Source organism: Malus sylvestris, chromosome 2 (genome assembly GCF_916048215.2).
Source record: "Malus sylvestris chromosome 2, drMalSylv7.2, whole genome shotgun sequence".
Taxonomy (NCBI): Eukaryota; Viridiplantae; Streptophyta; class Magnoliopsida; order Rosales; family Rosaceae; genus Malus; species Malus sylvestris.
In genome coordinates this window covers 5030481-5044221 of record NC_062261.1, presented here as the reverse complement: position 1 = coordinate 5044221, position 13741 = coordinate 5030481, and the positions used below count along the sequence as shown (strand labels likewise).

Genomic DNA, 13741 nt, shown 5'->3' with positions numbered 1-13741 from the left:
TTTTGATAAGTTGAGGGACCGTTGCTACAATTTTCTCTTATATCAATAAGTGACTATTTATATTTAAAGAAACACACAATTGTATTGAGAAACATAAATCGTAAAATAAAATAACATATAAATTACAAAGTATTAGAACATTTTTAAAATTTGGGGAACAAGCATATAATGAGTGTTCATTCAAATATTTAACAAGTCTCTTACATTTTATTGACAAATAAAATCCAAAATGAAAGTTATAATTTTTGTCTAAGTGATAGTCGTGACCTAGAAGGATCACTTGGGCTAGGCGACCCACAACCGCTTAGCGGGTTAGGCAGATACCTAAACAGGTCTAAACGTATTTTTTTAATTTTCAAACACCTAAAAACTAATTAGAACTGTGGTAAGTTGTCTAGCGTCTAAACATAACTTAAGCGCCGTTAGCCGGAAATTTTTAAAAGAGTGTCTTATTCTATCAAGAAACAATAGAAAGCAACTAAATTAATTTTGGACACGAATAAGGAGAGCCAACTTGTAGTGCAAGTCCTAAAGAAGACCAGAAACAAAAGTTGAGCATATAAAATTCTTGTACATCACCAAAATTCCCCCACACAAGTTTGTTTACGTGGCAGCTGCCAAGAGCTAGGCCTTAAGTTTGAGTGAGTCACTTTGTCTACCTCTGCATGTGGTCCTAGCGATCCTCTCAGCTCGGCAAGAACTTTCTTGTAATTGTGACGGTATATTGAGTCACGAATACACTGTCATGCTAAATGTTAAAACAAATGATAGTATATAACATTATTGATTTAGAATATCAATATGATGAGCATTCAAAGAGATATGTTACGGGGATTCTTTGAAAGTGAAATTCATAAATAAATTATTTACCACTTCATAGTTTAACGTCAATTCATGTGCTGGTATTATAAAATATTGTGGCAAAAACATAAGGTGTCATTTTTAAGAGAGTATAGAGAGTTCAATTTTTGAGAGAGTCCCCTTAGTATTTATCTCATTCAAAATAGTATTTTCCTTTAGAGCAGTCTACGGCCAATTCAATTAGTCATGTTGTAAGTAAGTTTTTCTCCTCAACACACCAACAACTACTCCTTGAACTGTTCTAAAAATTTTCGCCTAGGCGGCTCGCTACTACCACGATTAATCCCTAAGCGTTTGAAAAATTAAAAAATGGCACCTAAACCTGCTTAGGTGCCCGTCTAGTCCGCCTAGACCCGCATAGGTCGTGACTCTCACTTCGTAAAAAAAAAATATATTTTTTGCATTTTTTTTTTGGTAAGAGACTTGTTGAATTCTTAGATGAACACACATTACATGTTTGTTATCCATGTTTTCATTATGTTATAATACTTTATAATATATATGTCATTCTATTTTGCAGTTCATGTATCTTAATGAAATTAGGTATTTTTTAAGTATAAGCGGACACTTATTTATTTGATATAATAAATTTACTTAAATCCGCTTAGGTCATCTCCAACCGAAGGATGGCCAAAGGACCATGTTTAGCCCTATAGCCCTACAAGAAATTATATTTTAATGAACAGTGACATACCATATTTTATACCATCTCCAACCAAGGGGGTCAAAGGGCGATCGCCCAAACATAGCAATTTGACAAAAAACTCATCTCTAACCGAGGGGGCCAAAGGATCATAGGCCAAACATAACCCCCTCAATAATTTATTATTTTAATTGAATTAATATGGTTAATTAAATTAAACTATCATATTAAAATAAGGTTTTCAGACATATTTTGAGTGTCACTTGTCACTATAATGAAGAAAGCATGGTATTGTTGCACCTGCCACAAAGTCAAGCTTGACATTCTGCCGTTGGAGGGCTGGCTAGCTGGTTAGAAATGGCCACCTTGCTGGCCTGATTTGGGGGTTTTGGCCCGATGGTGCCCACAAGCTCTTTGGCCTAGCCTTCGATTAGAGACGGTTTTCATGTCATTCTGAACTGTTTTTAACCCTATGGCCCTTTGGCCGGATCATTTGGAGATGACCTTAGCTACCTAGGTGCTAGGTCTCAACATGTCGCTCAACTAGCTCTTAATGTCTTTTAAAACGTTGATGAACCATAACCACATATTTAGATAGTAATCAAATGGTGCATAACTGGACCCCATGTTCTATTGACGGCCATGATTAAGAGGTCGGTAGAAGCTAGGAAGTGGGTCTTATAACTCACAAAACATTATCTTAATATTTGTAGTCACATAAAACAACCCATTTCCCCCTCACAAGTCACAAGAATATATCCACACTCACACACAAACAGAAAGAGAGACACTCACGGGCACCACCAAGCAACTACATCTACAACACAAAAAGGTGCAAAAACATTTGACAACAATTTTTATATGTTGAAAGTGCTTAAATTCTCCCTCTCTCTCCCTCTCCCTCTCTCTCTCTCTCATTACATGAATGTCCATAGAAGCACCCGTGACTGATTATCAGTCTTTGATTCCAATTAAGCATCACTTTCCACCTAAAAACAAAAGCTACCAACTTGTATATAAACCAAACCAAATCAAACCCCTTCGTTGTCTCTATATATAATGCACTTGGAATTCCTTTCCCTAATAATAACATACTCCCTAGTCTCTATACTCCTTTCATTCTCATTCTCATTCTCATTCCTATTTTTATTTTGCGTCTCACTTTGCCTCCTGCCATAAAATTAGATGTCAACATTATTCCAGCACATTTTCTATGTTCTTATTCTTCTTATCCTCCTCTATTCAACCCCATCACAGTGCCATTCCAAGGGACTCCGACCGGGAAATCCGGCCGGAAACGTGCACTTAACGAAGAACATGACTCGAGCCCAATTATCGGAACAGCAATTTATGAAGTGGGTTAAGTTTGTTGGAAGCCTCAAACACTCTGTTTTCAAAGCAGCAAAGAACAAGCTCTCTCCTTCTTCCACACTGCATGTGGCCAAGAACCCTAATGCAGGCGACTTCACAAAAATCCAAGACGCCATTGATTCTCTCCCCTTCATCAATCTCGTGAGAGTTGTCATCAAAGTACACGCAGGAATATACACGTGAGTATATCTTTGGAAGAAGAACACGACTTCTCGTGTAAAAAGCATTACCGACCGAAAATACTCTGTTTTCTTTTTATTTTTGCACTTTTTCATACGTTGTTAATTGTCATACATTCTTGTTATGTGGTGAATTGGTAACTGATGAAGTTGTGGAATGGTAAAAATATTCAGGGAGAAGGTAAATATACCTCCATTGAAATCATTTATAACCATAGAAGGAGCAGGGGCAGATAAAACCATTGTTCAATGGGGAGACACAGCTCAAACACCATCTGGTCCAAAAAAACAACCCATGGGAACTTTTAATTCTGCAACTTTTGCTGTCAATTCCCCTTATTTTATTGCCAGAAACATTACATTTAAGGTAATTTTCTCAATCTCGGTCTCTTTTTATGGACGTCCTGCACAGAGCTTTCTTGTTACGATATACGATTATACGATTAATGTGCAGAACACTACACCAGTCCCCAAACCAGGAGCAATTGGGAAGCAGGCAGTGGCGTTTAGAATATCAGCTGATACAGCAACTTTCTGGGGGTGTAGTTTTTTGGGGGCACAAGATACACTCTATGATCATTTGGGAAGGCATTATTACAAGGATTGCTATATTGAAGGTTCTGTGGATTTCATCTTTGGAAATGGACTCTCCCTATTTGAGGTTAGATCAATTCTCACCTTATTTTTTTGGATTCTTTTAGCCTTTAATCCAAAAATATAATAAATTTATTCATTCCAAAATCCTATAATTTACGGTCTTCTTGCATCATCGCATGATCGTAAGAATTTGTACAATGACACATGGACGAGAAGGACTTACCTACACTCTTGTACACCATCATAGCATCCTAAATGAATAATTGTATGTGATGCGTTAATCTTTTCCACATAGCTTGCTTATTGGCTCAGGGTGCCATAGTAATGTACCAGGGTGTAAGTAAGTCTCGCTCCACATGCAAAAACTCTGCATTTCTCTTGTTGGTTTTCATATGTGTTTTAATTCTATTCCCAAAATTGCACATAAGAGTCATCGTGAAATCTTCCCTTATAAAACACGAGAAAAATTGCACTGAAACGAATATGAACGACATTTTCGAATTGCAAATAACAATGCCCTTACTCTTTTCATTTATTTGTTAATTTTCAATTCTTACAGCTCACTGCTTGACAGTTGACATGCCAAAAAAACTGTGGATGTTGTCAAATCATGAAGTTAAATCAAAGCATGTTCTATTTCTTGGCGTCTTCTATATGTCTTGACCTTGCAGTCTCATATCATATAGCCACACATGAATGTGTAAATGTTGAAATTGCTATGTGCAACTGTACAGGGATGTCACGTGCATGCAATAGCACAGAACATAGGAGCACTCACGGCGCAAGGCAGAAGCAGTATGTTGGAGGAAACGGGCTTCTCATTTGTAAACTGTAAGGTCACGGGTTCAGGAGCTCTCTATCTTGGTAGGGCTTGGGGTCCCTTCTCCAGGGTGGTCTTTGCCTACACATACATGGACGATATTATCATCCCTAAAGGCTGGTACAACTGGGGTGACCCTAATCGTGAAATGTAACTCTCTCTCTCTCTCTCTCTCTCTCTCTCTCTCTCTCTCTCTCTCTCTCTCTTACTTTTCTTTTATCTTGTTGGATTCGATACATCATATCAACGTGACATGTACATCGCATAGTACATTCGGTACATAGTGTCATTCACACACAATAGTTTTCATTTTTCAACTTAGGATCATGAGATAGTTTTTAGAACTAAAATTTTTTTTTTTTTTCTTGGGTGTTTTGACGTATTAAGGACAAACATCTACAAATAACCCCTCATATAATGTAGTAAACCCTTGAAGACTTGAAGCGATAGTACGTGCACCACACCTAAAACTTCACCGCAACCAATGAATTAGTGGCAAGTGGTAAAGGCGCATCTAGATCATGCCCGTATGAGCCAACTTAAGCAAAGCCATGTTCTAAAACTTTCAATTTTACTAGGGTATTTTGGCATATTTTTAGTACGAAACTAAAACCCATCATATGGTGTTGTAGACCCTTGTAGATACACCATTCAGTGGGTCAAATGCGTTTCTCAAATGATGATATTTCTATTAGGTGTTCTTCTTCAATACATTAACATACCCTTGTAAACCCTCAAGCCCCATCACAACCAATAAGGTAGAGTAGGTGGATTTAAGATGTTAATAGATCATGCTCCTATGAGATCACAAAACTTAAGCAAAGTTGTGTTCTAGTTAGCTCATTATTATTAGACGTAGGGCACCTTTGGCATTTGATAACACAAAATGGGCGGTTACACAGACGATCTAAGCATGCTTGTATGTCCTTTTGCCTTTTTCTGCTGCAAACCCTACGTGTAATGCACCATAACACCAGTGCATGTATATAAAAACCCTATCTACCTACTCATGCATTACGCCATTCATGTTGGCATATTTTAAGAAAACCAACGTCACATGAGCCACTTATTAGTCCTTGGTGTCTATATATATGTGTGTGTGTTTATAATATATATATATGTATGTGTGTGTGTGTGTGTGTGTGTTTATAATATATATATATATATATATATATGTGTGTGCTTATGTCTGTGTGTGTGTGTGTGTTTATAATATATATATATGTGCTTATGTCTGTGTGTGTATAGTTTGGTGAGTTAGGTTTGGTTTCGATGCTTTGGCATTGTGCAATGTGGTGGTAGTGGCATGCGCATGAAGATTGATGAGTAGGGTTTTGTAATGATATAGTTGGATATGGTGTTTTTGGTTGTTGCAGGACTGTGTTTTATGGGCAATACAAGTGCACAGGACCAGGAGCTCGCTTTGCAGGGAGGGTTTCGTGGAGCAGAGAACTCACTGATGAGGAAGCCAAGCCCTTTATTTCCCTTACCTTCATCGATGGCTCTGAGTGGATCAAAATATGATGATGATCAAACAATATAATACCAACAATTTTTTATCCAAACAAAAGAAGAAGGAAAAATGTTTGCAAAAATCCATGTTAGTAATGTCCTGCTTAATATATATGTGATTGAGATATCTGCCATGTCAAGGAATAACTCAACTCACAAACTAAAGCTTTTATATGATCATTGCAACTTGCTTTAACTTCCCAATCCGCAACGATAGAAATTAAGACAAAAGAAAAGAAACTAAAGCTTTTATATTGATCCAAAATATGATTGTCCCAAGAAAACGGCCGGCTAAATTACACAAGTTATCAAGTGGTGTAGGTCACGTGTCATTGTTACTCTGTGGCAAAATTCTTATTAGTAGTAATGTGGTTATGTTCGTCACAACCTTGATCCATATCGTTAATTTTATCCAACTTTTCTTCAAGTTGAACCAATGTACGCATTACTTTAAAAAGTAAAGGGTTAATTTTAAGCCTAATTTAAGGATCAAACTAACATAAATGTCTTAAAAGCACATTCAAATTGGTGAAATTAGACAGAACTTGAATAGAACATTCAATTTATACTGAGATTGATAACATACTTAACCACAAAGGTATTATATTAAGAACTTTCTATCACATGAATACATGATCGATCGATATTGACATGTGACTCACACCACATGAATGATATGTGCAATTTTGGCATGAGAAAAGAAAATGGTGTACTGTTGATCCAAAGCTATAAGCTTTTTCCTTTCCACTTTGGATAGAAAATTCAGTTGGACTTGGCTTTTGAGCTACATAACCTGTAAGCTGGGTCTTCGATTGACTAAAGCCTTTAGACTGGGCTTGAAAATCTGTAAGGCATGTTATTACACATTTTGGACTTATAAGTTATAACAAATAACAATAAGGACCACATTTTTACTTTTGATTTTTTTTTATTTTTTATTTTTTGTAATATTCTTTCTCCCAAGGACTGTGGGGAGTGAAGGAGGAGGAGGAAGCAGTCACCAATGTACTTGTTGGTGGGGAAGCATTCTGTCTGATCTCTGTGATGACTGAGGCTCTCTGCTTGACCTAACAAACTTTGAAAGCCCCCTTTCATGAAAAACCTAGCAAAAGGACGTAGCTTCCAGCTAAGCTTTGTTTCTGCAAAACTCAACTGCACCAACAGAGCTTGAAAAGAATTTGGCTTCGGCCTTCCAATCCAAATACCCGTTGCGACAAGTCGAAGGGAGTCCTCATTGGCTTATTATCCCCCTCGGAAACTGGAAAAAATAAAAGGCAAATATTATGATTTTTAAGTCTATATATGTAGTTTGAGCGAATGACATATCATGGAGATTCAATTTAGGGTTTAGTTCACCTAATTAACTTTAATTGTCGCGATTTAAACTTCATTGTTTATTAACTCTTGCTATGTTTGGGACACTGATTTAGATTGCATAGTGTGCCCGCTTTGTGAGGATGTGAAGACATCTCTCATAATAGAAGTTTATCAAACTTTTGTATGTACTTATCAGGACACAAGTGTCAATTAGTCTAATGGAACTTTAATCTTCTTTACGCCTACCTTGTACTCAAGTTCGAATCTCCATTTGTGTTGTTTAGAATATCATGTTTTCAAACAAGAAATACCAATGACTTGGTTTTGTCAATTTCTTTGACAATAATTAGTTTGCGAATAATTTGTGTGTTAGGGTAAATTGAGGTGAAAAAAAAAATCAAATATACACATTTCACGTGCTAATTCTGTTGAAAATTTCCTTGAATGACAACAACTTTAGTAAATTTACATAGGTTAAATTGCTACTTTGGTAAAACTACAAGGAGCAAGATCATCCTTTGACACTTTGATAAATAACTTGCATGGTACTTAACAAACTACATACATTAATTTTTATTAATAATTCTTCTTTTTCAGAAAAGTTTGAGCTGGTGAAGAAACTAGAAAATTACGTGAGACTATTTATCCTTTTTAATGAATAATTGATAAGGACAGGGGAGAAGAAACAAGGACAGTAGAATAGACTTTTCAAATATTGGCTAAAATGGAAGCATGTAACTCACAATTGCAGAAGTCTTGGTACTTATCTTCACATTAGAGACTTTTTAGCAACCAAGAAATGTGGTAATTGGTTTACTTTCTCTTTTAGCTTTGTAATTTGAAAACAATGAAACGGCTTCAAGCAACGTCCCAATCTGATAATGCAATTTCATAAAGAAAGAAACTTACACATGAGATTGTATTATTAAACTACAATGCCACAATAACTGTGAACTCATTCCATAAAGTCATCCCGTAATTGAATAGGGAAGCACAAATTTAAAAATAAGTGGGTCATATTTTTCAAGAGAGTTTGACGATCAAGCAAACCAAAATCAATTCTCATACTTAGGAAAATCATAAGGGACACATATTGCTTCATGGTTCAAACTTTTTCCATTTTTGTTGTCAATAATTGTACTAGTTTGAAAAAGCTTCAACATTTTTTCTTTCGTTTAGAGAATCCATATCAAAGACATATATATCAAACATTTACTTGCACTTTGCAATGTGATTCACATGACAAAACAATACAAAATGATTATTTTGAATCGTACGTGTGATGTGAAGAGTATCGAGCTCTGTCGTCCGAAATTGATAAAGCGCGTCTTCAAAATCTTTGCAGAGCACCGTAATTGGAAATGACTAACTTCTCCAGCCAACATATTGTAACATGGAAGAATTTATTGTCAACATTTTCGATCCCAAGGTGGGAAGCTAATTGATTGGCAACTAATGATTTGATCTTTTTCGATTGATAGTTTCATGTTATGATTTAAGTTTTTTATTTATAGTAGAAGTGAAGATGCAAGGTCTCGTTTAGTGACGCTTTTAGAGCCTCTTTTACTTTTTAAAAATGTTATTTTTATCGCATCTTTATGCCATCATTTGCACTTTTCTTTAAAACATAAAAAATGTTCTTGGAAATGAAATCAGATCAAACATAACGTTATAATTATGAAAACGTCAAATACGTTAAATTATCGTTTTCACCATTTTCAGAAAATACAAAAACTTGAGTCATCCAACAACTACAACCACCTCCGCCATCAAACCACCACCATCATCGCCACTTTCTCATCTATATATATATATATATATATATATATATATATATATATATAGGAACCCTTTAAGGGGAGGGATCCCCATTTTAAAATGGGGATACCTTCTTGACCGTTAGATTTGACTTTAATGAAATTCTGTGGTTGAGATTCTGTAGCTTGTGATTTAATCTCAACCATAGAATTTCATTAAAGCCAAATCTAATGGTCAAGAGGGTGTTCCCATTTAAAAAAAAAAGGGAACCCCTTCCCTTAAAGGGCATATATATATATATATATATATATATTTAAAGGGGATTCGCGGGTGGTTTTGCCACGACAATCTACTTTTTTGGGGAAAAAGAAGACTCACATTTCAACCTTTCATGATCACTATCGTGTGATTCACTAAGGAATCAAAATCAGTATATGCCTTGTTGAATACGGGCTTGAAAATATTCTATAAATCGAAAATATATATTGAAAACATTACTAAGTATCTTTCAAGACTTGGCCTTTGACATGAGGTACTCAAAATTACAATTTCAATCATGGTACACAATTTCAAGCCTTTGACATGAGGGACTCAAAATTACAATTTCAATCATAGTACACAATTTCAAGCCTTTGATTCATATCATTAATTAATATTAATCATCAAACCATCATGATTCATCATAACCAAACATCAAAATCAGATCAAACCCTGCTATAATACATCATTAATAACAGTTAACCTTTTTTTAATCTACAAACGCATATTCTAGTATTACATCCCCTGTTTCCGATCATTACATGCCTGCAACTACCAAAATCCAGAGGACCTCTCAAGCTTCCCCATCACAGCATTCTTGAAAACAATGGCGTCCTGCACTTGCGAGCAGGAACTCTGCATCCTAACCCCACTCAAACTATTCCTCGACGCCAACATTTCGTTCAGCGAAAGCCGCTTTTTTGCCCCCGGCTCCGGCCTCTGTTTCGGAGCGGAATGAGACCGCAACTTCGCCTTGAACGACTGAGTGCTCGCCATGTAATTCGGCGAATACCCTCTAAAATAATTTTCGTTACAAACGCTCTTCGAAGGCGTGCAGGCGGCATTGCTAGTAGCCCCTCCGCCACAGGAATTCACGAACCGTGGCGTACTTTGTGCCGTGGAGATCATCCTGCATTCCTCCACGGAAAGCGCCCAGTCATAATCTTGGTAGTTCCGGCTGTCGGGGATTGACAGCCGGGCAGGAGTACCCGGATACGGGATTGGAGAAGACAATGCTCGCTGATATGTCGTGTCGTCGGAGAATACGGATGCAGAGCCAGTGTTTGTTCTCCGGGACCTGGATTTCGGCCTGCTGCCTGTATCAACCTCAACAATCTTGGGACTTTCATCAATGTCGTTGAAATTATTGTCACCCGAATTAGAAGCAGAGAGCCTTTTGCTGTGGGATGGAGCTGTATGCTCACTCCTGCTGTCACCAAATCTCTCCTGCAACGTTCAATTATTTCCCACAGATTTAAATTATTTAATTGCCAATAAAAAACAGAAAAATCTATTATTTCGAACTACCACTTTCTCCTTCTGCGGACTCCTGTTTATTTATGTTCTTCGATTTATTCAATTCGAAAGCCAGAAATAAACAGGTGGGCAGGGTAGTAATGGGTTGTGCGGAAAACGCTTCCCAGTTTCAAACGTAAGTCTTTCGGGCATCTCCAATGCACCGGAAAGTTTGGACTCGATTGTAATTATTACCATGGATTTTCGTGCACGGATTTCAAATCTGTTGCTGGATTCAATGCTGATCAGCCCCCGATTTTTATGAGAACGAACAGTTGCTTGAGCTCGGATTAGAGCTTGCATACTGTGGAGAGTTGCAGTCGCCTGCTTCCTCACTAAGTAGCCTCTCACTAATGCCTGCAACTTCACCAGTCCTTTCAGAGCTCTTAGAGCTTTTCTAGCCTGCGTTTTTCACAATTCAAAAGCCGAAATAACTGCTTTTTTCAAAAATGTTGGAAACTTTGAGCAACAAATGAGTAAAACCCCACTTACCAAATAGCCTCTGAAACAAGTTTGAACTTTGACAGCGGCCCATCTCTCTCTCGCGCCGCCGAACATGGTGTCTCTACCATGACTCGTGAGGCGGACAACCGCCACGGCCGCGTTTGCCGCTGCAACCGCAGCGTCGGCAGCAGCGGCCGTGGCAGCCGCCACGGCAATTGCCTGCTTGTTCTGCTCCTTCTCTGTTTCTGTGTAGTAGGATCTCAGCCAAGCCACCTCGGACGGCGAAATGTTGGGCGGGATGGTGGCGGGGCTGTGGCAGAGCAGGGTTGCGGCTGCATCCTCCCTCCCAAAGCTCGAGCCTTTCTTGGCGTTGAAGTCGCCGGAAGCAGAAATTGGTTTTTGGTGTTTGTCTTTGGTCTTTATTCCAAACAAGCCTTTGAGCCACCTAGTTGCTCTGCCCATTTTCTCACTCTAGACAGAGAGAGAGAGAGAGAGAGAGAGAGAATGGTTTGAAGAAACTGAATGTGAAAAGGAATTAAAACCCAGTTGAAGTTTCAGAGAGAAAATGGTAGCTACTTTGTTTCCTTGTTGCAGAAAGTCGTGAAACAGAGTTGTTAAAAGAATAAAATCTTTGGAAATACGTAAAAAAATGTTTTGAAAAAACAGGGGAATTTTCTCTCCTCTTTCCACTTCTTTTTGGGTATCTCAAGTTCTCAACTCTCAAGGATTTCCCTCCCAACTGTTACTCCGCTGTCGGTTTTGTCCCTTGGACTTATATGTTTATTGATTTTCTCCTCTAATTTATTATAAATCACTAATTTTACACGACATATTTATCCACATTTTATTAAAATTTTGGCCTAATCGGATAAATGGTCCCCGTGGTGATAAGGTATTCGGATGATAGCCCCTGTCGTAAAAAAATTCGGATTTAAACCCATGTGGTCTAAGTCTGTTAGGATTTATGCCCTTCTGTTAAATAATGCTGACGTGGCTGCCAAATGTCTGCCACGTGGCAAAAATACTAATTTTTAATTTTTTTTTTTTTAAAAAAAAAAAAAAAAAAACCCAGAAACTCCCCCCGCCCTCCGCCCGTCCCCCCCCCCCCCCCGCGCGACCCTCCTCCCTCTCCTTCTTCCTTCTTCTTCTTCTTCCCGCCGATCTCCCCGCGCGACTCCTCCCTCTCCCTCTTCCTTCTTCTTCTTCTTCTTCTTCTTCTTCTTCTTCTTCTTCTTCTTCTTCTTCTTCTTCTTCTTCTTCTTCTTCTTCTTCTTCTTCTTCTTCTTCTTCTTCTTCTTCTTCTTCCCGCCGGAGACCAGCTCCCCCCTCGTCGGAGCCCTCTCCCCGTGCCCTCCTCCCTCTTCCTTATTCTTCTTGCAGATCTGGTTTTTTTTTTTTTTTTTTGTAAAAATTCAGGTTTAAAAAAAAAATTAAAAATTATTATTTTTGCCACGTGGCAGACATTTGGCAGCCACATGACATATATGTGTCAGCCACATCAGCATTATTTAACAGAAGGGCATAAATCCTAACAGACTTATACCACAGGGGTTTAAATCCTAACAGACTTAGACCACAGGGGTTTAAATCTGAATTTTTTTACCACAGAGGCTATCATCCGAATACCTTATGACCACGGGGACCATTTATCCAATTAGGCCTAAAATTTTATGTCATAAAGTATTGAAATTATATTAACCTATGCCATCAGTCTAATTGATTCTTTAATCCTCATTAAATTAACGCATGGTGAGAGCGAGATTCTTATATGTGTTAGCTTGTAAGCTACATTTTTTCTAATACATTGCAACAAGAGAATTTGCTGGAAAAGTTAAACATTCAAATAAATAGAATGTTTGAACTAGTAAAATTTTAAAACCTTAAAGTAGAATATGAGAAAATTAAAACTTCGTTACTTTTTAAAAATCACTTTAAATTTAAAGATTGTAAAATGTAGTTAATTCTAAATATCAAGTTCAAAATTATTTTTTGTTTTTAAAATTATTTGAACCGAATAAAGACAGAGGAGGAGTTTTGCACCACAAATCCCAAGTTCAAAAATATGAATTGAGGGAGTTACATCCGGCAGATAATCCAAAAAAATAAAGACTAAAATAATAATAATTAAACAGAGGAAGTCTCTCACCTTGGTAGAATCATATTCCCACAAGAAAAGTGACAAAAAAAAAAACGAAAAATAACGAAAAGTAAAAAAAAAATATATATATAGTTTTAATGAAAAATGACAAATAAATGTGTAGTGAATAGTATCAGAAAAAAGGAAAAATATGATTTTTCGTTAAAGGTGAATAGTACTGGGAGTGTTTCGGTTAAACTCCCAAAAAAAAAAAAGAGAGAAATGCTAAGGGGACTCTCCGCCAATTTATGCATTTTGCATGATGTTTTATAATGTTGACATGAGAATTGTGCTGAAAATATTAGTGGAAAAGGGAAAGGGAAAGGGATTTTCACTGCTCCAATGAACAACTCGAATTCTGGGAAAAAGTTTGTCTTATTTTTCTTTTAGAAAACAAAAGAAAAGGAAGAAGAAATTCTTATTCTAGGGGTGAAGTTGAAATGGTTCCGATTAAAAAAATTTAATCCGAATTTGAATTTATTCTGATAAAATATTTTTGAAATATTTCGATTTCTAATAATTATGTACTCAAATTATGTATTTTTATT

General features: G+C 37.0%; 2 protein-coding genes across 3 annotated transcripts; one reads left to right on the top strand and one right to left on the bottom strand.

Annotated features, from left to right (window-relative positions):
- Positions 1 to 2344: 2344 nt before the first annotated feature.
- LOC126596541 (probable pectinesterase 53) lies at positions 2345 to 6179 on the top strand. Of its 2 annotated transcripts, XM_050263171.1 has the most exons (5): positions 2364 to 3054; positions 3229 to 3421; positions 3509 to 3715; positions 4386 to 4621; positions 5848 to 6179. In XM_050263171.1, exons 1-5 carry the CDS (start codon positions 2690 to 2692, stop codon positions 5993 to 5995), a joined length of 1149 nt encoding a protein of 382 aa, XP_050119128.1. In that variant the 5' UTR covers positions 2364 to 2689; the 3' UTR covers positions 5996 to 6179. The 2 variants fall into 2 exon arrangements, with proteins under 2 accessions (XP_050119123.1, XP_050119128.1); XM_050263166.1 differs by having other exon boundaries at positions 2345 to 3054; positions 3229 to 3715.
- Positions 6180 to 9757: 3578 nt separating this feature from the next.
- On the bottom strand, positions 9758 to 11754 carry LOC126596524 (protein IQ-domain 26-like). Its single transcript, XM_050263144.1, has 3 exons — positions 11105 to 11754; positions 10808 to 11014; positions 9758 to 10543 (listed from the first exon to the last, which is right to left on the bottom strand). The coding sequence occupies exons 1-3, from the start codon at positions 11516 to 11518 to the stop codon at positions 9869 to 9871; spliced, it is 1296 nt and encodes a 431-aa protein (XP_050119101.1). The 5' UTR covers positions 11519 to 11754; the 3' UTR covers positions 9758 to 9868.
- Between the last annotated feature and the right edge of the window lie 1987 nt (positions 11755 to 13741).